Genomic DNA, 22,444 nt, shown 5'->3' on the forward strand with positions numbered 1-22,444 from the left:
TTAACCAAGTTCGCCAACTTTTTTTTTCCAAAACCCCATCACCCATAAGCAAGGCTGAAGGTTTCAGTCAATGGATGTGAGAAGAGCATTAGCTTTCAACCTAGAGCATACTGAATCATTCCAGAGTTCTAGGGAGGTGGTAGAATCTCCTTCCTTAGAAGTTTTTAAGGTCAGGCTTGACAAAGCCCTGGCTGGGATGATTTAATTGGGGATTGGTCCTGCTTTGAGCAGGGGGTTGGACTAGATGACCTCCTGAGGTCCCTTCCAACCCTGATATTCTATGATTCTACACAGGTTTTTGTTGCAGTTGCTGACAGTATTAAGAGCAATCCAGTTCCTCCCAGATGATTTCCTCCAGGAGCTCTTCCTGCATCTGTTTATGCTACCAACTGACTAGCCAGCTAGCATACTGGGGCACTCTACTAGAGCATAAGCAACTTCTGCAGCTTTCCTGGCTTGAGTACCAATTACCAAAATATGTAAAGCAGCAATCAGTCTTCAGTCCACACCTTCACTTTTCATTACGTCATTACCCTCAGTCCAAAGATGATGCCAGTTTCAGACAGTGATTCTAGAATCACTGTTCAGATAAACTCTCAACCCACCTACATAGCTGTTTGTGTGTGAGTTACCTAGGAATTGACACGCGCAATCACTCAAAGACAAAAAGGGTTATCTGCCCTTCTGTAACTGTTCTTCTTCTTCAAGATGTGTTGCACTTGTCCATTCCATGACCCACCCGCCTTCCCCTGTATATTAGAGTGCATCTGGTACAAAGGAAATGAGGTGGGCCGGGGCTGCTTCACCCTCTTATACCAGCATGTGGTGGTGCCCAGTAAGAGGGGGTGCTTGAGCCACCCCAACAGGTACTGTAAGGAGAAAAAAGTTTCCAACATCTGTGCATGAGGTGCACATACACCTGCAGTGGAATGGACATGTGCAACACATCTCAAAGACCAACAGTTATAGAAAGGTAGGTAACTGTTTTTTACTCGGAGTATGGATTTTCAACCAGTTATGCAGCCACCTTTTATAGTAATTACATCTAGACCACATTTCCCTAGTTTTGTTTATGAGAATGTCATGCACTCTGTCAAAAACCTTACTAAAATCAAGTTATATGACTTCTACTGCTTCCTCTGTCAAAGAAGGAAATTGGTTTGGTCTGAAATGATTTGTTCTTGACCTTACATGTTGGCTATTACTTATCACCTTATCCTCCTGGTGCTGTTATTCTTGTTTATGATTTCATTTTGTCTCAAAATTTTATAACCTAAGGGAACGATCATGTGAAGGACTAATCTGCTAACAGCTTATGTCTCTTAACTTTATTTGAAAGTAATAAACCTGCAGAATAGAGAAGAGGATTCGGGAGGAAAAATAAGATCACTAGGATAGCCTGTGACTAGGACAGCAGTTATACAACATAGTTAACACGTTATCTCAGAACTATATAATTGAACATACTTAGATTAAAATAATAATCAACACTGAGTGTTCACATTGAGCATATTAGATATTTGAAAGGAGTAGGTCAGATTATGACTATAAATACGACACCTGGAAATAATGGAAAAGGTGACCATTTCATTACTGCAGTCAGATATCTTGAGTTACTCTTAAGTTTGATAAAAGTATCCACCATTTAATATGCCCTTAACCAGAAGAGCAGGAAAAAGGCAGCCCAGAATTGTCTAAAAGCAACGTCCTTCTTTTCTTTTGTTTCATATAGATGTTGTGTGATATTATTCTAATTACAGTATTATTTATATAGGCGTACTGCTACATTTTCAAGACCCAGCACTCCAGCTAACAGATCTGTATTTTGTGGACCCTAAGTGGCTGTGTAAAATCATGGCACAGGTTAGCTTCTCATTATATTTTATGTATCCCTTTATTCGACTCTTTCCTCCATCCCCAACTACTGTAGCTGACCTGGTCTCATTTTCCTCTGTTTCTTCCCAGTTTCATGACCCACTCCCTTTCATAGCTCCCCAGTTTGGCCTGCATGACTCCTCCTGTTGCTTTTTAAATATGCATTCTAGGGTTCAAGCGTACCCCAATGCCTCCATTCTCAGTTCTCTTATTCTCTGATGTCGCATAGTCCTCACAGTCAGTTAGGTCCCAGTACATGTGTAAAATGAAATGGAGATCCCAGGTGAGAGGCAGCATAATCCTGCAACAAATTGTTAAAGCTTGGAGTTCTGGCACAAAGCAATAACAGTAACCTAGAATGTTGGAGAGGAAGGGTAATTGGACCCTGCTATAGAAGGAAGAAGAGGATGGGTTGTACTGACCTGTATATTGGGACAGGCGAGGGGCAAAAGGACTGCTAGGAGGGCCTACCTGGAAAGGATCCACAATTGGTTTAGTTAGTTTAGAAAAGGTTCCAAACTTTTAGATGTTTATTCAGACTTCCAAATCTTTGAAGGTTTGTTCTATACTAACTAACGTGTGGAATAATCTCCCATATGATATGCAGTAGGTGGAGCCACTAAAGTACACTACTACACCACTGAATGAAAAGGTAGCTAAATGGTATCCTGGGATATATTGTTCAGAACTGTTAGCTTGTGCTCAGATGGCTGTCATTGCTGAAATGCTGAGTTTTACTATGAATAGGATTATTAATTTTTGTAAGTAATGTTAGTAATATATTGCAGAAAACTATTTTTGTCAGAAAAATGCAATCCAATTATGACTGCAGAGTTGAAATTATTTTACTTTTTTAAAAGATTTTGACAGTGAAAGTGGAAGGCTTTCCTAAATACCCTAAGGGAATTGTAAAGCGTTCAGATGTGGAAAAATTCCTTTTAAAGAAGAGCAGATTCCCTAAGATCTACATGTCACAATACTTTAAGCTTCTGGAAAAGTTCCAAATTGCATTGCCATTAGGAGAAGATCAACTACTTGTTCCAAGCAGGTAAAAAAGAGCTAAAACCACAAATGTGCCATGGAAATGTATCAAGATCAAAAACTCTGATATTCTCAGGCTGTAATGACATTTCTAGCTGTTTGATATCAAAGCAATTTCCCCTTAGTGAGCAAGACTTCGACTGATTATGCTAGATTGGTATACTACTCAATTTCTTTCATAAAAGTGAAACTGATCTTATAGTAAACAAAGTTATATCTAGGGCCCTACCAAATTCATGGCCATGAAAAATACGTCACAAACCGTGAAATCTGGTCTCCCCCATGAAATCTTGCTTTTTGTGTGCTTTTACCTTATACTATACAGATTTTCATGGGAGAGACCAGCGTTTCTGAAATTGGGGATCCTAACCCAAAAGGGAGTTTCAGGGAGGGTCACGGTATTGCCACCGTTACTTCTGTGCTGCCTTCAGAGCTGGCCAGAGAGCGGCGGCTGTTAGCCAGGCAGCCAGCTCTGAAGGCAGCGCCCGTCCAGCAGCAGCACAAAAGTAAGGGTGGCAATACCGTACCACGCCACCCTTTACTCTGCGCTGCTGCCTTCAGAGCTGGGTGCCCAGAGAGTGCCAGCTGCTGAGTGAGGGTCCAGCTCTGCAGGCAGCAGCACAGAAGTAAGGGTGGCCATACCATGCCATCCTTACTTCTGTGCTGCTGCTGGCAGCGGCTCTGCCATCAGAGCTGAGCTCCCAGCCAGCAGCCGCTGCTCTCCAGCTGCTCAGCTCTGAAGGCAGCGCCGCTGTCAGCAGCAACGTAGAAGTAAGGGTAGCAGTATCGCAACCCCCCCCCCCACAATAACCTTGTGACCCCCACCCCAACTCCTTTTTGAGTCAGGACCCCTACTGTTACAACAACATGAAATTTCAGATTTTAATAGCTGAAATAATGAAATTTATGACTTTTTTAAAAGCCTATAACCATGAAATTGAGCAAAATGGACCCCGAATTTGGTAGGGCACTAGTTGTATACTATTAGCACAATGAAAAATGGCACATATAAAAGGCAAAATATTTTGTGAGAATACAATTTCTTTTACAATGAGACCACAATAGCAAAATATCCTATACTACTAATGATCAAATCTTCCAGATAGTACCAGTATATACAGGTACTCATTTCAATATAAGTCATAAACATTAGTATTTATAAACTGTTTAGTTTAAGTCAGGACCACACTTCGGAGGAGTTGCACTGCCCACGCAGTGATGCCTGGAGGCATTATGCCTTTGAATCGTCTAATGGTTAAACTATAGTATTGGAAATCCGAAGTTATGAGTTGTAATGCCAGTGCTGACACCCTCTTTTTGCGTGAGCTATGACAGGTCACATGGCCTCTCTGCCTCAATTTTTACATCAGTGCAATGTAGATACTAATCCTTACCTTCCTTAAAGGATGGAGTGTTGTGTGGATTATTCCTTTGAAACTCTTCAGAGTCCTTGGATGTGTGATGTTATAAGTGCAAGATAAGAATTATCTATAAGAATTATATTTACATAATTTTTTCACACACTTATATCCTTGGATAGTTCCCCGAAATCACTGGGACTGCATGCTGTTTAAATTGAGCAGAAATTGTCCATTAACATGAAAAATAAATAAACACATTAGTACAGATAAACCCCAATAATCTGCCCCCTGCTTATGTGATTTGGTGGTGCATTCATTTCTGACATTCATTCATCAATATAGCTAACATAATCAGCTGTACAATAATTCTCACTTTAGTCTATGTATTTAATAATTCTGGAAGTAGTAAATTATGAAATACTGGAAAATAATGTTCCTGTTTCTTTCAGTTTGTCTGATCACAGACCTGTTATAGAGCTTCCCCACTGTGAAAACTCAGGAATCATCATTAGGCTGTATGAGATGCCATACTTTCCCATGGGATTCTGGTCCAGACTGATCAACAGGTTGCTTGAAGTGTCTCCTTACATGCTCTCAGGAAGAGGTACTGACATTTAACTTTAAAACTATCAATGTGTGTGTTTACCTTGAACACCTACTAGCCAAGGGGTTGAATTCAGGTCTACAGATTCAAATCCTAATTCCTACTACTTCCTTGAAATTTTGTGTGTTATATTTTTGTTTTGGGCTCATCTCTGGCCATTTTACAAGTGTAAGAAAACAAAATAGTGGCCATTACTTGTAATTTAAAAACTCTTAGGAACACTTTGTGCCTGCCCTCTGTGTGAGTGAGAAAGGGAGAATGAAAGCAGGCTCTTGCTCTCTTGTGTTCCCTCTCTCCCCAGCCCACCATGTGTGCGCACACACGCCAGACACAAAGGGAATCTTTGCATTTAAGCACTGATGAGATTAGTTTCTGCAAAAATGGCAGGAAAAAGAAGGGAGGATGTAGAGCCATTGTCTTCTCCTATGCCACATCACCCAGCGGAGCTGGCTGAGCATAGAGGGGATTAGATGCTGCACCGGGGGTAATGCAGTTGCTGTTAGTCACTGAAGACCCCCCCACATCTTTAAAAAACATTGTACCTACTTAGACCCGGAGCCTCTTGGATTTCCTGCTAAGGTAGTGTGCCTTCATATGGCACCCAATACAGGGTTATGGCTGTATGACAGAATTCTGCCATTAATGGGGAAAAACCTGGCTATATTGAACACATCCTCTGAGTCTCATCTTGGGGGATATATGCACTCTGACACCCATCTCCTTCTAGGAGTTCTACCATTGACAAGTTTTGTTGTGTTGGCTCCTGGGGCGTGAAATTAATTGCCCTTACACATTTGCTGATGCCCATTTCTTCCCCCTTTTAAAAAAATTCTGCAGACTCCAATTTTATCAGAACCATTTTTAAATCACTCAGTCCATATGAAGGGCCTGCTCCCCCCACCGCTTCTCAGTTCACTGGGGTTTTTAATTTTTAATAACATATGAGCATTAGCTGCAGCTAGACGATTCACACAAATGTATCTTTGGTAATGCTCTTCAAATTTTACTTAATACACCTCTGCTATTCTGGCAATTGATCTCCCTTGGGCAGACCATTCCAGTCACATCAGGCTATGGTGCATATGTAATGTAGACATGTCCACCTGGGAGAAAATGGAAGACACCAAGTGATTTCATTTATTGCCTAAGAAACTTTATATTTGACTCCAGTTTGCCTGCACTTCAAGGTCTGTACTTTACCTACATTCACCAACTAGTCCATGAGCTGAGTCAATATTTAGTATTCTTGTATATGCATTGGTGGAATGGTCAAAAATGTGATTAGGATGTTCAGCTTTTCTGGTGATGCACAATTGCATGCAAAGATGCATTGGTTGTTTGTGTTGTATAAATATGTATAAATCTATAAAACCACAAGTATATGCTTACAATAGTATTTTTGGAATGTTCAGCCCAGTTTATAGAGTTCATATTAAAGGTCTGACTTTGACTAACTTTGTTTTCCCTAGAACGAGCTCTTCGTCCTAATAGAATGTATTGGAGACAAGGCGTTTACCTGAACTGGTCTCCTGAAGCTTACTGTCTAGTGGAATCAGCAGTATTTGATAGCAATCCAGACAGTTTTTTGAAAATTACAGCTCCTTCTTGCAGAAAAGGTTAAATTATTCCTGAATATGTTCTTGTATCTGCTGTTTGAGTTATACTTGGTGCATTTCTTCATTTTGCTTGCTCCTTTTAGAACATGCAGTATGTTTTTATAATCGGAGATATGAGACGGTGGTTCTAATTACTTTTTTTGGGGCTTTTTACAGGTTGTATCCTTTTGGGGCAAGTTGTGGATCACATTGATTCTCTTATGGAAGAATGGTTTCCAGGTTTACTGGATATAGATGTATGTGGTGAAGGGGAAACTCTGTTGAAGAAATGGGCTTTGTGTAGCTTTGAGGATGGCAAAGAGCACCAAAAAATATTACTTGATGATTTACTTGAAAAAGCTGAAGAAGGTATATAATGTTTTAATTAAGCTAATTAGATTACCCGTATAAATAAGTATTTATACAGTAACTCCTTGCTTAATGTTGTAGTTATGTTTCTGAAAAATGCTACTTTAAGTGAAACAATGTTAAGCGAATCCAATTTCCCCATAAGAATTAATGTAAATAGGGAGGGTTAGGTTCCAGGGAAACTTTTTTCGCCAGACAAATGACACACACACACAGCATAAGTTTTGAACAAACAATTTAATACTGTACACAGCAATGATGATTGTGAAGCTTGGTTGAGGTGGTGAAGTCAGAAGGTGGAAGAGAGTGGGATATTTCCCAGGGAATGCCTTACTGCTAAATGATAAACTAGAACTCGGCTGAGCCTTCAAGGGTTAACACATTGTTATTGTAGCCTCACATTCTACAAGGGAGCACAAATGGAGGGAGTGGAGACTGCATGGCAGAGACAGAGACCCACACCATGTGTATGAAAACAAGGATGAAAACAAGTATGAAAACGGTGGCACCTTGAAGACTTACATATTTGTGTGTGTGTGTGTGTGTGTGAGAGAGAGATAGACGCTTTGCCCCTTTAAGTACGCTGACCCCACTCTAAGTACGCTGCCTTTTTAAGTAGATCAGCAAGTTGAGACAGCAGCTGCTGCCAGCAAGCTCCCTCTCTCCTGAGCCCTGTCATGTCCCCCCCTGCTCTGTGGAGTGGGGGAAAAGGGGACACCCTCACATTAGCACCCCTCGTTCCCCCCACACACACATGGCAAGCAGGAGGCTCCCGCGAACAGCTCCAAGGCAGAGGGCAGGAGCAGCACACGGCAATGTGGGGAGGGACAGCTGAACTGCCTGGCAATTGATAGCCTGCTGGGTGGCTGCTGCACAGGGAACATAGGGAAGTGGGGAGCTGATAGGGGGGCTGCCAGGCCACCCTGGTTCCAAGCCCCCACCAGCTAGCTTCAACAGGCGGCTCTTTTTCTGCAAGCAGTGGAAAAGCAGGCAGCTGCCAAACAATGTTAGAAGGGAGCATTGCACAACTTTAAACAAGCATGTTCTCTAACTGATCAGCAGTGTAACAATGAAACAGTGTTAACCGGGAAGACGTTAAGTGAGGAGTTACTGTACATGATGCCCATAGCCATAGCATTTAGAGACCTCACATTATTTAAGAACACTTGATTAAAATAAACAAAACCATCCTCATAATGTGGTTCAACAACCACAACTTTTTTGTCCTAATGTCTTTGTATTACAATACAGTATGGGCCAGACTGTGGCTAGCCCCTGCACTGCTGTACAAAGTGGGAGGGTTGAAAGACACTCGCCTACTCATCTGCGGGACCTGATCCAGCAATTCATTATTCATGTGATTTATTCTGACTCATGTTAGTACTGCAGTTGACATTAGTTCTGTTGATTGGATCCTGTACAATGGACACAATTTAAAAAGGCAATATTAGCCAACAGGTACCACGCATTTACTAGAGTTATTTCCTATTCTAGGTATAGAGAAAAAATGTGGTATCTCAGTTAGCTTAATGCTGTATGGTAACTCTTGACAAAGGCTAGTTTTTAATGTTGACCACTGCATATGCCATTAAACCATGGTTTGGAATTATTTACACATGCAAGAAATGTATATAAATTGAGGTATCTCTCTCTATTTATGTATACAACTAATGCACTTCATATGAACTTTGCATATGTGTACTAACTAGTGACAACTGAATATATGTACGCTTCACTCGGTTTAGTGTGGTGAATATGCTATTTTGTCTGCTTTTCAACTGCATCTCATATTTTTTCTTTCTTACTTAGGTGATCTCTTAGTAAATCCAGATCAACCAAGATTTACCATTCCAATAGCCCAGATTGCTCCTGACCTGATATTGGCTGATTTGCCTAGAAATATCATGTTGAACAATGATGAATTGGAATTTGACCAGGCTCCTGAATTTCTGTTGGGTGAATATTCATTTTTTGTCTCCTCTATATACCTAATATGTGGCAAGGATATTAAAAGTGTAACGTTTATGTAACTTAAGCTATCGGTCTAAATTATGAAACATACTGAAAACATTTTACCTGGGTTTTTTTTCTATTTGATTTGTCTACTGTGCTGCTAAAAGATACTTCTGAATTATAGAGCATTTTTTTTAACTGCGAGTAATATGTATGTTAGGGCCCTGATTTTTCAGATGTGCTGAGCACACATGACTCTCACTGGCTTATGCTCTGTGCTTTTCAGAGTCAGGCCCAGTCAATTTGAGAAAAGATTGATGTTCTTTTATTTTTTTATATTCCCTTCCATTTTCTTTTTGAAAAGGTGACGGTGGTTTTGGATCTGTGTACCGCGCATCATATGGTGGAGAAGAAGTAGCTGTAAAGATTTTTAATAAACATACCTCCCTCAGACTCTTACGACAAGTAAGAAATGTTGCTTCTTTTTATATTGCAGCGCTAGTAAAACCATGATAGTGAAGGGTTTGATAATGTTTAAGCACAGTCTCTGCCTTAATTCTGAATTTTCTGCCTTTTAGTGATTAATATTGTTGAAACAAACACAGTTCACCCAGAACTATCAATATTATAATACATGCAGTATTTCACTTGATTTTACAATTTACAGGAGCTTGCAGTGCTTTGTCATCTTCATCACCCTAGCTTAGTATCTTTGCTGGCTGCTGCAATCCGTCCCCGGATGTTGGTAATGGAATTAGCCCCTAAGGGTTCTCTGGATCGTTTACTTCAGCAAGATAGTTCAAGCTTAACTAAAACACTTCAGCACAGGATAGCTCTACATGTAGCAGATGGTTTAAGGTAAATTTTCTTGAAATGCTAATTTTGGCACTGAAAAATATTGACAGTCTGAAAGTAGGAAAGCTTTCTCTTTCCCCTTCCTTGAGTCTCCTTCCATGGAGGTGTATTCTCTTAGTCAAATAAGTTCTATCTTTTTATATTTGATTAATTGAATAGAGGATAAAATACTGTCTGTGTACTTGAAGCAGTGTATACAATGCAGTATACTTCTATTAAATTATGTAAGATCATTCAAAACTCTATAGAAAGGTAATTATTTCTATTCAATTCTATAGCAGTTTTCCATAAGGGATTTGTAGGCACGGGCTACAAGAAGAACATTCTGTCAAGGGCATCTGCTATCATTATTTAATTGGGCATCTGATGACATATATTAGCTTATCCTTTCAAGATCTTAATCAACTGTAAGGCTAGGCTATCATGTATTCTTAATTTGTGTGTGTCCCAAAAGAGACAGAATTCTGTACTTTTTTTTTTTAAATGTAGTCTAGATTATTTTTGTCGATTTTCAAGTGAATGAATAAAGGCAGAAAGCACGAAGTGACAACTCACCTGTAGGGCCAGGAACCAGAAAACCACTCACAAGCAGTCGATACTTTTACATTTGGTCTATTCATTGTCTTTTCTCTTGTGTTTTTTGTTTTTTCTATTCACAAGTGGGATTCATGTGAATGGAGAAAAAGCCAGCACTCTTGACCTTTAATTTGTCTCATTCTTTTTAACCTGAAAACCTGTGAATGTCCTCATAAAGGCTAGGGAAATATGATTTTAAAATTACAAAATCTGGCAAGGAAGCTCAGGGGCAGGTATAGGTGAAACTACTTTTATTTTTTGTTTAATTGGCTTCTTTTTCAAGTTGGTGGTGTCCCTCTCGGTGAGGTGTCTTGAACTATAATACCAAGTTGTTCATGTACCAATAACTGATATATTGGGATAATTCCAAAACCATAATCCGTCAATCTGATATCGTATTAGTGAACTTTTTCCTTCTGATGTTAGAATAATTAAAATTAATAGCATGGCTTACTATAGTATTATTAATGCAGTCAGTGTAAATAGATAGATATGGATTTTAAATGCTTTCACCTAAATACTTTTTTGTTAACAGGTATCTACATTCTTCAATGATCATTTATCGTGATTTAAAGCCTCATAATGTGCTGCTCTTTACATTATATCCCAATTCAGCAGTCATTGCAAAGATTGCTGATTATGGCATTGCTCAGTATTGCTGCAGAATGGGGATAAAAACCTCAGAAGGTACACCAGGTATGGCAAAAAATGCTTTGTTGTATTTTTTGTTTTGTTAAAAAGAATAAAGACAATATTTTGTAATTCCACCATAAGAAGTGTACAGTTAAGGAACAGTCTACATTGCTGTGGTTCTCACCATGTTATAACTGATGAAAACAGATTTATATACCTTGGGCCTGATTGCCATTTACACTAAGGGGCCTTTTACACAATGCTGGCAGTATAATGGGGTGTTAAAAAGAATGTAAGTTAAATTACATTAACTGATTTTAATTATTTTTTCTTTTGTACAAATATGTTCAGTTTGAATATTTTTATGCCTATTATTTTATTAAAACAATATTTTAAATGTGGTTGGGTTTTCGTGGTCAGTAATGTGCTCTTCAGGGTTCTGATTTTTCAGAGGTGCTGAACACCTGCAGCTCCCATTGATTTTAATTGGATCACATTTACACCATTTGAAGGCCCCTTTGCACTATTAGAGCAATGAAAAAGTAGCCTTAGAGCAGGGGTCTCAAACTCAAATGACCACGAGGGCCACATGAGGACTAGTGCATTGGTCCCAGGGTCGCATCACTGACACCCCCCCCCCCCGCTGCCCCCTGCACCGCCCCTACTCCACCCCTTCCTTGAGGCCCCGCCCCCTGCCCCGCCTCTTCCCACCCCTTTCCTGCCTCCATTCCAACCCCTTCCCTGAAGTCCTCACCCCCCAACTCTGCCCCCTCTCTGCCCCCAGGGGGTGCAGGAGGGGTGCGGGCTGTGGTGGGGGCTCAGGGAAGGGAGTTGAGGTGCCGGGTGCAGCAGGGGGCTCAGGGCAGGGAGTTGGGGTGCAGCAGGGGGTTGGGGTGCAGGCAGGGGGCTCAGGGTTGGGATGCAGGAGGGGTGTGGGATGCGGCGGGGGGCTCAGTGCAGGGAGTGGTAGGGGGGCTTAGGGCAGGGAGTTGGGGGGGGGGGTGCAGGAGGGGTTCGGGCTCCAGCCTGACACTACTCACCACTTACCTAGAGCAGCTCCAGGGTGGCAGCAGCGTGCACCGGGGTCAGGGCAGGCTCCCTGTCTGCCTGCCCTGGCCCTGGTCCCGCTCCGCTCTGGGAAGCAACCGAAACCATGTCCCTGTGGCCCAGGGGAGGGAAGGATGTGGGCAAGGACACAGGGATCCGTGTGCTGCTTTTGCCGCTCCTCCAGGAACCTCTCCCGAAGCTCCCATTGACCGCGGTTCCCCGTTCCTGGCCAATGGGAGCTGTGGGGGGCGGTACCTGGAAGCCAGGGCAACGCATGGAGCCGTCTGCCCCTCTCCCCCGGGCTGCAGAGACATTGTGCTGGTTGCTTCAGGGAGCAGCGCAGGGCTTGCGGGGCCACAGGGGGCAATCCTGCCGGCCGAATCTGGCCCACGGGCTATAGTTTGTCCACCCCTGGCCTGGAGGTAGGCTGGGGTGTGGGCCGTGGGCCGCTTGGTGGGCTGCAGGAAATAGCCCTGCGGCCCACGGGCCATGTGTTTTTGAGACCCCTGCCTTAGAGTGAATGAGAATTGGGCCAATTGCCATGAACTTGAGGGCATGACTCCCATATCAGCCCCTGATTTAGGACTGCAGGATGTGCCCTTCCTTTTCAATATTAAATAATGAAGCTCTTTTGGTGGTTAGACTAATAGCACAGAAGCTTATTAACTGATTTACAGATACTTCTTGTACACTGACCTTCCATTTGCTCATTTCTTCTGTGATTTTTCAGCATATGGACTGCTGCCAGTTCAGAGATAGTACATAATTTTTTGTTAACTTCCTGTGGCATTTTTCATCAAGAGGTATTTATTCTTAAAGGGAGAGGCATGGCATCAGCCTGGCATAAATCATAACTATTAATGAATCATTTATTTCCAGGATTTCGAGCACCAGAGGTTGCCAGAGGAAATGTTATTTACAATCAGCAAGCTGATGTATATTCATTTGGCTTGCTTCTTTATGACATTTTAACAGCAGGAGGTAGAATAATTGAAGGCATGAAGTTTCCAAATGAATTTGATGAATTAGCAATTCATGGAAAATTACCAGGTATGTCATGTTTCCTCAAGATTTAACACTGGAACATACAGAGGGAAAGATCATTTGAATCAGCTACTGTACCAAATGACAAGAGGATAGCCAATGTGACACCATTTTGTTTTTAAAAGGGCTCCAGAGGTGATCCCGGCAATTACAGGCTGGTAAGCCTGACTTCAGTACCGGGCAAACTGGTTGAAACTACAGTAAAGAGCAAAATTGTCAGAGACATAGATTAACATAATTTGTTGGGGAAGAGTCAACATGGTTTTTGTAAAGGGAAGTCATGCCTCACCAATCTACTAGAATTCTTTGAGAGGGTCAACATACATGTGGACAAGGGGGATCCAGTGGATACAGTATAACATTTTCAGAAAGCCTTTGAGGTGCCTCACCAAAGGCTCTTAAGCAAAGTAAGCTGTCATGGGGTAAGAAGGAAGGTCCTCTCATGGATCAGTAACTGGTTAAAAGATAGGAAACAAAGGATAGGAATAAATGGTCAGTTTTCAGAATGGAGAGAGGTAAATAGTGGTGTCCCCCAGGGGTCTGTATTGGGCCTAGTACTGTTCAGCATATTCATAAATGTTCTGGAAAAAGGGGTAAACAGTGTGATGGCAAAAATTGAAGATGATACAAAACTACTCAAAATAGTGAAGTCCAAAGCAGACTGTGAAGAGGTACAAAAGGATCTCTCAAATCTGGGGGACTGGGCAACAAAATGGCAGATGAAATTCAATGTTGATAAATGCAAAGTAATGCACATTGGAAAACATAATCCCAGCTATACATATAAAATGATGGGGTCTAAATTAGCTGTTACCACTCAAGAAAGAGATCTTGGAGTCATTGTGGATAGTTCTCTGAAAACATCCACTCAGTGTGCAGTGGCAGTCAAAAAAGCAAACAGAATGTTGGGAATCCTTAAGAAAGGGATAGAAAATAAGGCAGAAAAGATCATATTGCCTCCATATAAATCCATGGTACGCCCACATCTTGAATACTGCATGCAAATGTGGTCATCCCATCTCAAAAAAGATATTTTGGAATTGGAAAAGGTTCAGAAAAGGGCAAGAAAAATTATTAGGGTTATGGAACGGCTTCTGTATGAGGAGAGATTAATAAGACTGGGACTTTTCAGCTTGGAAAAGAGACAACTAAAGGGGGATGTGATAGAGGTCTATAAAATCATGACGGGTGTGGAGAAAGTAAACAAAGAAGTGTTATTTACTCTTTCTCATAACACAAGAACTAGGGGTCACCAAATGAAATTAATAGGCAGCAAGTTTAAAACAAACAAACAGAAGTATTTTTTCACACTATGCACAGTCAACCTGTGGAATGCCTTGCCGGAGGATGTTGTGAAGGCCGAGACTATAACAGGCTTCAAAAAAGAACTAGATAAGTTCATGGAGGATAGGTCCATCAATGGCTATTAGCCAGGATAGTTTTGGCAGAAGCTGTTTGCCAGGAGCTGGGAGTGGGGGATGGATCACTTGATGATTACCTGTTCTGTTCATTCCCTCTAGAGCACCTGGCATTGGCCACTGTTGGAAGACAGGATACTGGGCTAGATGGACCTTTTGTCTGACCCAGTTTGGCCATTCATATGTTCTTATAGCGATTGTCATACTGTCTAAGATAAATATTGCCACTTGTGTTGTATCCTATGTCTGACCGCGGCCACTACTTGGAGGATAATGCAAAACAATGAGCAGCTTTTGAATTTTTCTAAAATTACATCCCGTTTTCAAACTGAGAAACTCAGATTTGGTGATATTGGGCCAATATCATCCTTGGTGTAACTTTATTAGAGATACATCAGGGATCAAATCGGTGCACTCTGTAAAGAAACAGGATTTTTGTATGCTTAGAACTAAATTCAGACCTGGTGTAAGAGAGAATATGTTCATTTTGTAGGCTGCATTTTATTCTTTAACCTTGTTTAATGTCATGTCCATGTAAGGTGATACTGGGGATATCACCATGCATTTTGATGGACCAAAAAGAAAACATTAATTCACCATAATTAATATTTAAATTTTGCGTTTGAACTCTCAGTGCCTAAGATGATGAGGTAAAGCACTATGTGAGAATTTAACCTCATAAATCCCATAAATGTTATTGGGAGTTCCTGTGCAGTGTGCTGAAAATTCACCCATATGATGAAAGACTTCTTCTAATTCTATTTAATACCATTCTCTCTGCCTAACAGAGACAAGTAAATTTTCAAAACAAAGTGCATGGGCATTGCCGAAGTCACCATTAAAAAGTCAACATTCGCCAGCAGTTACCGCTTAGATCCAATTCTAAAATTAGGGAAACAGTGATGCCTTGGGCATCATGATGTACCTGTTGGTAATGACAACCACTCTAGCTGTGTAACTCCAGTTTGCTGTTAATAGAAGTTGAGCACTTAATCTCTATGCAGTTTGAAATTTTACTCTAGTGTGGGATGTATCTCTGGACAACTTTGTAAGAAGTTGTGAGAAATTCTGGTAAGAAGAATGGTATTCATAACTCTCAGTCTTTAGTTGTGATAAATTGTAATAATTAGGCAATTATCTAATTGGCAGCACAAAATGTATATTTTAGATCCTGTCAAAGAATATGGGTGTGCCCCCTGGCCTGAAGTTGAAAGTTTAATCAGCAAGTGTTTGAAAGAAAACCCTCAGGAAAGACCTACATCGGCCCAGGTAGTTTGTGGTTGTATTATACAATTTCTAGTTTAGCATCTGCCGTTGACTTATTATGCTCTACCAATTCAAGAGGAAGTGGTGAATTTAAGTTAGGACTTGTCTATGCAGTGTAAACCTCTGGCATAGTCTGCACCAGAGGGGTGTATATTCTAGCCCGTTCTAGCAAGTTGCATACTAACTGGCCCACATAGACCCTGCACTAAAAGTTCCATAATGGGTATTATGTAGTCCCGTTTCAAACAGGACTACATTAACATGCGCTACGGAACTTCTGGGTCCATGGGGGCCAGTTAGTGTGTTACATACCAGTGCACTAGAATTTACACCCCAGTGGTTCGGACTAGTGCACTGTGTAGATAAACCCTTCCTAAGAAGTACAATATTTTCTCCTCCCTAGTTTGAACAGAAACATTTGTGCAAAATACAAATCGGCCATTTTCTTTTATATTTTGCCATGAATCATCCAGTCATGTTTCTGCCACTTCATTACTTGGTGATTAATACTCTTATATGCTAGCCACATAGGATTCATGCCAGATAGACATTTTCAATTAACATTACACAACAAGAACTAGTTATAAAATTGTGGATGCAGTTAATCTACACCACTCTGTACATCTTCTATAATGGTATGGCTCTAAAAGCTACCATAGTGTGTCTTCTATCACAATACTACCTTGCTCTGTGATATTGGGTAAGATTTTCAAAAGTGCCTTAAGTGACTTAGGAGACTAAGTCACATTGACATTGTCCTGTAGTTTCAATTGGGAAAATGTATTCTTTACTTCCCCCTGAAAAACAGTAATGTAGTGCATAGTGACACTGTACCTGCAGTACATGAGTGACTATTGCATGCTGTGATACTGTGTACATACCTTGTACTTTGTTATCCTTCAGAATGAAAAGTGCTATCTGTTAATTTACAGGCTGTTATCTTGTGGTGTCCTTTACAGGTTTATGATATTTTGAACTCCGCAAAGCTTATCTGTTTGATGAGACACATTTCAATACGTAGTGCCTTTGCAGCAGAGTGCATGGTTGCAGCTAATCAAAGCTGCAAGAAGGCAGGGGTCTGGATCGGTACTGGAAATACAAAAAAAGGACAGGTTTCATTTATTGACTTAAATACAGATGGCCATACTTGTGAGGTAGGTGTGAAGTTGTCATTTATTACTAACTCCTTGGCATTGATAGATCTGATGTTTCTATATTTACATATTAAATGCATTTTAACAGTAGGGTATAGCTTCTGGAAAGCCTAGATCCCAGCTTTGACTGCTTTCATGCTGTACAGCTATATCAGCTACGTCTCATGGCCAAGAATTCCAAAGGCATTTGATATAAGAATCAGCACTGATACCATGAGATGAAGCAAAACAGCTGCCACTGGTCTGTTTTTGTTGTTGTTTTTTGCTGTGTAGACTTACCTTATGAAACTATAAAACATTAGAATTGATAGTTACTGTACTGACAGGGAGGTGGGGACTTTGAGGCTTAATTCCCTATGTCTGAAAAGTGCTTTGAGATCCTCAGACCAAAAGGGCCACAGAAATGCTTCTTTTTTTAAGAGCAATTACTGAGGGTGTCTCAGAGAGGGGCATAGCTAGAAGTCATGGGATGGAACTGAGTAAAGTGGAATTTAATACGAGTATTATGAGACTTCTTGACAGGTGAAGCTGTTTAGCTTATGGAATATAGAGCAGGGGAAAGGCCCCGGGGAAAAGGACTCGATGATCTCTCAAGGTCCCTTCCAGCTCCACATTTCTATGGTTCTGTGATCATCTTACTCTCCCTCCTGTCCATCCAACACCCCTCACAATATTGTCTTACCACCAATGTATGTATTTCTTCCAGTGGGCTGGCTGTATGCCAACCCTCAGCCTTTTTGCACTGAGGTCAGAACACAGACCAATAGTCCTGATAATCCTGCAGCCCAACACAACTTCTTGTAATTCCCACTCCTCCCAAGAGACTCTCGCTGCTGTGGAATGCACCCACCAAACGTCAACATTTAGTTTCTGGAGTTCCCATATTCAGTATTGTCACAAGAAGCAGATTTGTAAACTGGAAGATGGATTACCCAGGCTAGGTACGCAAAGTTGCACATGTGTTTCACTGCCAGCACAGGATATAGCTCCTCACAGAGCACGTTAAAAGAAGGGTTTCTGTGACACAATAGACCGTAGTGAGCCACAGGCATGAAATAGCAGATACTGTGTTACATTTGAAACTGCTGCTTTCTGGGGAAGGGGGGGATATTTTAAAATGAAATATTTTAGATCTCTGCTTTATTTCCATCAATTAAACTGTGCCACAGAAAGTAACATAAGTGCAGTTCCATTTCTTTGCTTCTCTAACAACAGCTTTCGGATCATTAGCTGCTATATGCTGAGAATGTATGTGTTCCTGGTAGTTAGTTAATTAATGTGTTAGATCACCATGCTGGCCTTCTCACAGCATTGGGCAGACAGATGGTGCATTCTTAAAAGGACAGGCATGGCATCAGCCTGCCATGGATCATCGCTATTTATGAATCATTTATTTCATTTATCTGAATGCCAGAGGTTGCCAGAGGAAAAGATGAAAGTATCTTCTGCTAATTGGGGATTTCTTTCCATTGGGAAGAAAGGCCATCTTCCCAGAAGGGCCTACTGTTTTTACTTTATGTAATTCACTCATGTAATCCTCGCTGAAAAATAACCAGGCTGCTTTTAATTATTTTTTCTTGACACAGGACATTGCAGATGGAAGAATCTTGTGTTTGGCTTTAGTGACTCTTCCTACAGAGAAAGAAAACTGGATTTTGGCAGGAACCCAGTTTGGTTCTCTGTGGGCATTTAATACAGAAGATGGAAAAAACAAACACCATCTTCAGAAAATGTCCGATTCTGTTACCTGTTTATACAGCAACTTTTTTTCAAAGCAAAGGTATAATTTAGAGTGTACTACGGGCTACATTTTGAAATCTGACGTCACAGCAATATTAACAAAATGGGTGGTTGTACATGCAGACATCTGTATTGTGCCTGCAGCTACATACTTTGCACATGTGTTAACTTGCTCTCAGGCAGAGCTTAAGTGCTTATTTTTGGACATGTGGCCCTGTGTTCACTTTTAGTGACCAATAAAACCCCTGATCTGCCAGACACTTCTGTTTTTAAATCTTCTTTAATGAACGTCCTTTCATGAGGCAATTCTGGAATTTATAATTTCATTTCAGCAAACAGAAGAATTTTTTTCTGGTGGGAACAGCTGATGGCAAAATAGCAGTTTTTGAAGACCAAGTAGTAAAGGTAAATTTAACGTATACAGTACTCTCTCTTTAAAAAATGTAATCCGTAATATGTAAAGTAACTACTTCTAATAGCTTTCTTTCATGCAGTTTACCAAAAAAAAAAGAGGGGGTGCGGGGGAGTGCTGAACCAAAATCCAGTGGCACAAAGGAGTTCATCTTCAAGTGATTGCTCATGTGTATTCCACAATAGGTGTGTGTGCTTGCCATGTGCACCGGTGCTGGAAGCTTTTCCCCTAGGACCACCCATGGGGGAGAGTGCCCCCCCACAACCCCTGGAGTGACGCCTGCCTGGCATGGTATAAGGGGGGCTGCGCTTCCCTCACCCTCAGTTCCTTCTTGCTGCCAGTGAAGGTGCATCGGAACTGCTCTGCTCCAGCTTTGCTGTAGCTCATCCCCAGAACTCTTCATTTGTTCAGTAGTACCTGTAGTCAGTTAGCTAATTCAGTTAGTTTAATTAGTCATTGAGCCCAGGCCAGGGCATGCCCCGCTCCCCAGCCTTTAAGTCGTGCTGCTTTTGTAGGCGCTCTATGCCAAGGAGCAACCTTCATGCACATTGTCTGTGCTGTTTGGGAGAAACCCATATCAGCGAAAGGTGCAAGATCTGCAAGTCTTTCAAGCCCCGGACTAAAAAAGAAAGGGACATTAGGCTCCGGGCCACCCTGATGGAGTCAGCGCTGGCCCCAACCCCGGCACGCCGCTCTGAAGGTACCCGGTATAGCGGCGTCAGTACGCGGAGACCCTCCGGGACCATCGTCTAGTCAGCACCACTCCCCACCACGGGGCATGCCAAGAGGACCGGAAAGACTCCCTCTTTGTAACGGCACCGAGGGAAGTCTGGGACAGAGGGTAGGCCCATGTCAGGTAGTCCTCGATCCTCATTGGGCCCTAGGCCTCCCACTCACGTTGAGCGGAGTAGCCAGGCCCCTTCAGAGCAGGCCCAGTGGTACCAGTGGGCACCATGGCCTCCGGCGCAGCCCCCGGTGCAGGCTCGCTTGGTGGCCGGGGCCTCGGAAGCACCGTCGGCATCCATGCTTAAACCACCAGAAAAAAGGTCAGTGGGACCTGTGTCCTCTGTACTGTGCCCGGAGTCCAACCAGGTGGTGGATCCTCCGGTGCCGGACAACACCCAAAGCACCACACCGGTCTCTCCCTGTCCGGAGGATCTGATTACGTCCTCGCCCCTCTCCATGCCGCAGGAGGATTACCGGGCCCACCAAGACCTCCTAAAAAGGGTGGCAGCAAGTCTCCACCTCCAAGCTGAGAAGATGGAAGAGCCCTCAGACTCCATGTTCAATGTGCTGTCCCCTTCAGCACCGGGCAGGGTGGCCTTGCCACTCCATGAATGGGTGGCAAGAATTTCAAATGTCCTGTGGCAAACACCAGCCTCGTTGGCTCCCATCTCCAAAAAGGCAGAGTGCAAGTACTTTGTACCCACGAAGGGACACGAGTATCTGTATACCCACCCAGCGCCCAACTGCTTGGTGGTCGAGTCAGTCAACCACAGGGAGAGGCAGGGGCAACGAGCTCCAACCCCCAAGAACAAAGACTCTCGGAGGCTGGATACTTTCAGGAGAAAAGTTTATTCTTCCTCAAGCTTTCTGCTACAAGTAGCAAACCATCAGGCTCTCTTGGGTCGCTACGAGTTTAACCTCTGGGAATCCCTCCCCAAGTTTGAGGACTCCTTCCAGGAGCACGATAAGAAGGAGTTTAGGGTGCTCATGGAGGAAGGGGCGGCAGCCGTAAGGGCATCCCTGCAGGCTGCTTCAGATGCAGTGGACACAGCCGCATGGTCCATGGCCTCAGCGGTATCCATGAGACGGGCGTCATGGCTTCTGCTCTCTGGGCTCTCCAGCGAAGCGCAGTCGTCAATGCAGGATCTCCCTTTCGATGAGAAGGCTCTGTTTGCTGAGGAAACAGACATAAGGCTGCATGGCATGAAAGACTCCCACATGACTCTCCAGACCTTGGGCCTCTATGTCCCTCCTCTGGCAAAATCCAAGTTCAAGCCGCAGCAGGCTCCCGCCCAGGTCGCCCTCCCAAAGTACAAGGCTGCCCACAAAAAGCAGCAGAACTATAGAAAGTGCCCACAACGGCAATCCCGGCCTGCCCCCAAGCCTGGGTCTTCTAAGGTCAAGCAGGCAGGCAAAAGGTGTTTTTGATCGGACACTCGGGGGTTCCCTGCCAGTTCTCAGCAGGGACCTACCCCCAGAAAAGCTCTTTCTCCAATCGGTTGTGTGCTCACCTCCCGGAATGGTCGTGCCTCACCTCAGACCAATCGGTCCTCAACACCATCTCCTGAGGTTTCACCCTTCACTTTACCTCCTCCCCGCCCAACCACCCTCCGCCCCCTCGATGTCCCTCCTGGGGGACCCCTCTCACGAGGTTCTGCTCAAGCAGGAGGTGGGGTGGCTCCTGGACCTAGGAGTTATAGAGGTGGTGCCCAAGGAGTTCCTGGGCAAAGGGTATTACTCCTGGTATTTCCTTATCCCGAAGGCCAAAATGGGGCTCAGGCCCATCATGGACCTGTGAGGCCTGAACCACTACATGGTGAAACTCAAGGGCTCATCGACTCGGTCAGAAGGTTCCCGGTGATGACGGCGAGGGCTTGCCTGCAACTGCTGGGTTACATGTCTGCGTTCACATATGTGGTCCATCACGCCAGACTCGGAATGAGGCCCTTCCAGCTCTGGCTGGCCTCACAGTTCTCCCAGACCACGGACAGAATGGCAAAGTCTCACCGTGCCAAACTCTGTGATCACCTCCCTGCAGTCGTGGTCCGCCCCAAACAACATGCTCCAAGGGGTCCCGTTCAGGGACAGGGCCCTGTCATTGGAGCTGGTGTCTGACGTGTCGGACCTGAGTTGTGGGGCCCATGTGGGGAACTTTCAGACCCAAGGCCTGTGGCCTGTACAAGACCTACCTCTTCATATAAAAGTCAACGAACTCAGGGCTGTGCAACTGGTGTGTATGACCTTCTGCTTGCACCTGGAGGGTAAGGTAGTCAGGGTTCTCACGGAAAACACAGCCTCGATGTTCTATATCAACAGGCAAGGTGTGGCCCGATCCTCTGCCCTCTGCCACTAAGCCCTCAGTCTGTGGGACTTCTGTATAGCCCATGACATCTACCTAAGAGCCTTCCACCTATCGGGCTCCCGGAATGTGAGGGCAGATCACTTGAGCAGGGATTTTTCCTCTCAGCACGAGTGGTCTCTACACCCGGAAGTGGCTCACCAGGTCTTCTGAAGGTGGAGTACTCCCCAGGTGGACCTATTTGCAACCCGGCAGAACCGACGATGCCCCTGGTTCTGCTCCAGGGGCGGCCTAGGGAAGGGCCCTATCTCCGATGTCTTTACCCTGTCCTGGTCAGGCCAGCTCCTCTACGCCTTTCCCCAGTTCCCTCTGATCAGCAGGGCCTTGGAGAAAATAAAGATGGACAAAGCCAGGGTCCCCCTCATTGCCCCAGCGTGGCCCAGGCAGCACTGGTACGGGACCCTCTTGGGGCTGGC

At 43.3% G+C, this 22,444-nt stretch overlaps 1 protein-coding gene across 2 annotated transcripts in view; it reads left to right on the forward strand.

Annotated features, from left to right (window-relative positions):
• LRRK2 (leucine rich repeat kinase 2) overlaps positions 1 to 22,444 on the forward strand; it is a 116,345-nt gene that overhangs the window by 80,267 nt on the left and 13,634 nt on the right. Inside the window, exons 33-46 of one of the 2 annotated variants that reach the window (XM_048836307.2) lie at positions 1,775 to 1,863; positions 2,736 to 2,923; positions 4,727 to 4,881; positions 6,351 to 6,497; positions 6,654 to 6,845; positions 8,655 to 8,801; positions 9,163 to 9,263; positions 9,466 to 9,656; positions 10,765 to 10,925; positions 12,789 to 12,959; positions 15,540 to 15,640; positions 16,597 to 16,791; positions 18,378 to 18,571; positions 18,864 to 18,936. In XM_048836307.2, the coding sequence (XP_048692264.2) occupies positions 1,775 to 1,863; positions 2,736 to 2,923; positions 4,727 to 4,881; positions 6,351 to 6,497; positions 6,654 to 6,845; positions 8,655 to 8,801; positions 9,163 to 9,263; positions 9,466 to 9,656; positions 10,765 to 10,925; positions 12,789 to 12,959; positions 15,540 to 15,640; positions 16,597 to 16,791; positions 18,378 to 18,571; positions 18,864 to 18,936 (2,105 nt within the window). Of the gene's footprint in view, positions 1 to 1,774; positions 1,864 to 2,735; positions 2,924 to 4,726; positions 4,882 to 6,350; positions 6,498 to 6,653; positions 6,846 to 8,654; positions 8,802 to 9,162; positions 9,264 to 9,465; positions 9,657 to 10,764; positions 10,926 to 12,788; positions 12,960 to 15,539; positions 15,641 to 16,596; positions 16,792 to 18,377; positions 18,572 to 18,863; positions 18,937 to 22,444 lie in introns of those variants that run through there. The other variant, XM_048836308.2, reaches the window with a different exon arrangement.

The sequence above is a fragment of the Caretta caretta genome, chromosome 1 (assembly GCF_965140235.1).
Source record: "Caretta caretta isolate rCarCar2 chromosome 1, rCarCar1.hap1, whole genome shotgun sequence".
In the NCBI taxonomy this organism is placed as follows: Eukaryota; Metazoa; Chordata; order Testudines; family Cheloniidae; genus Caretta; species Caretta caretta.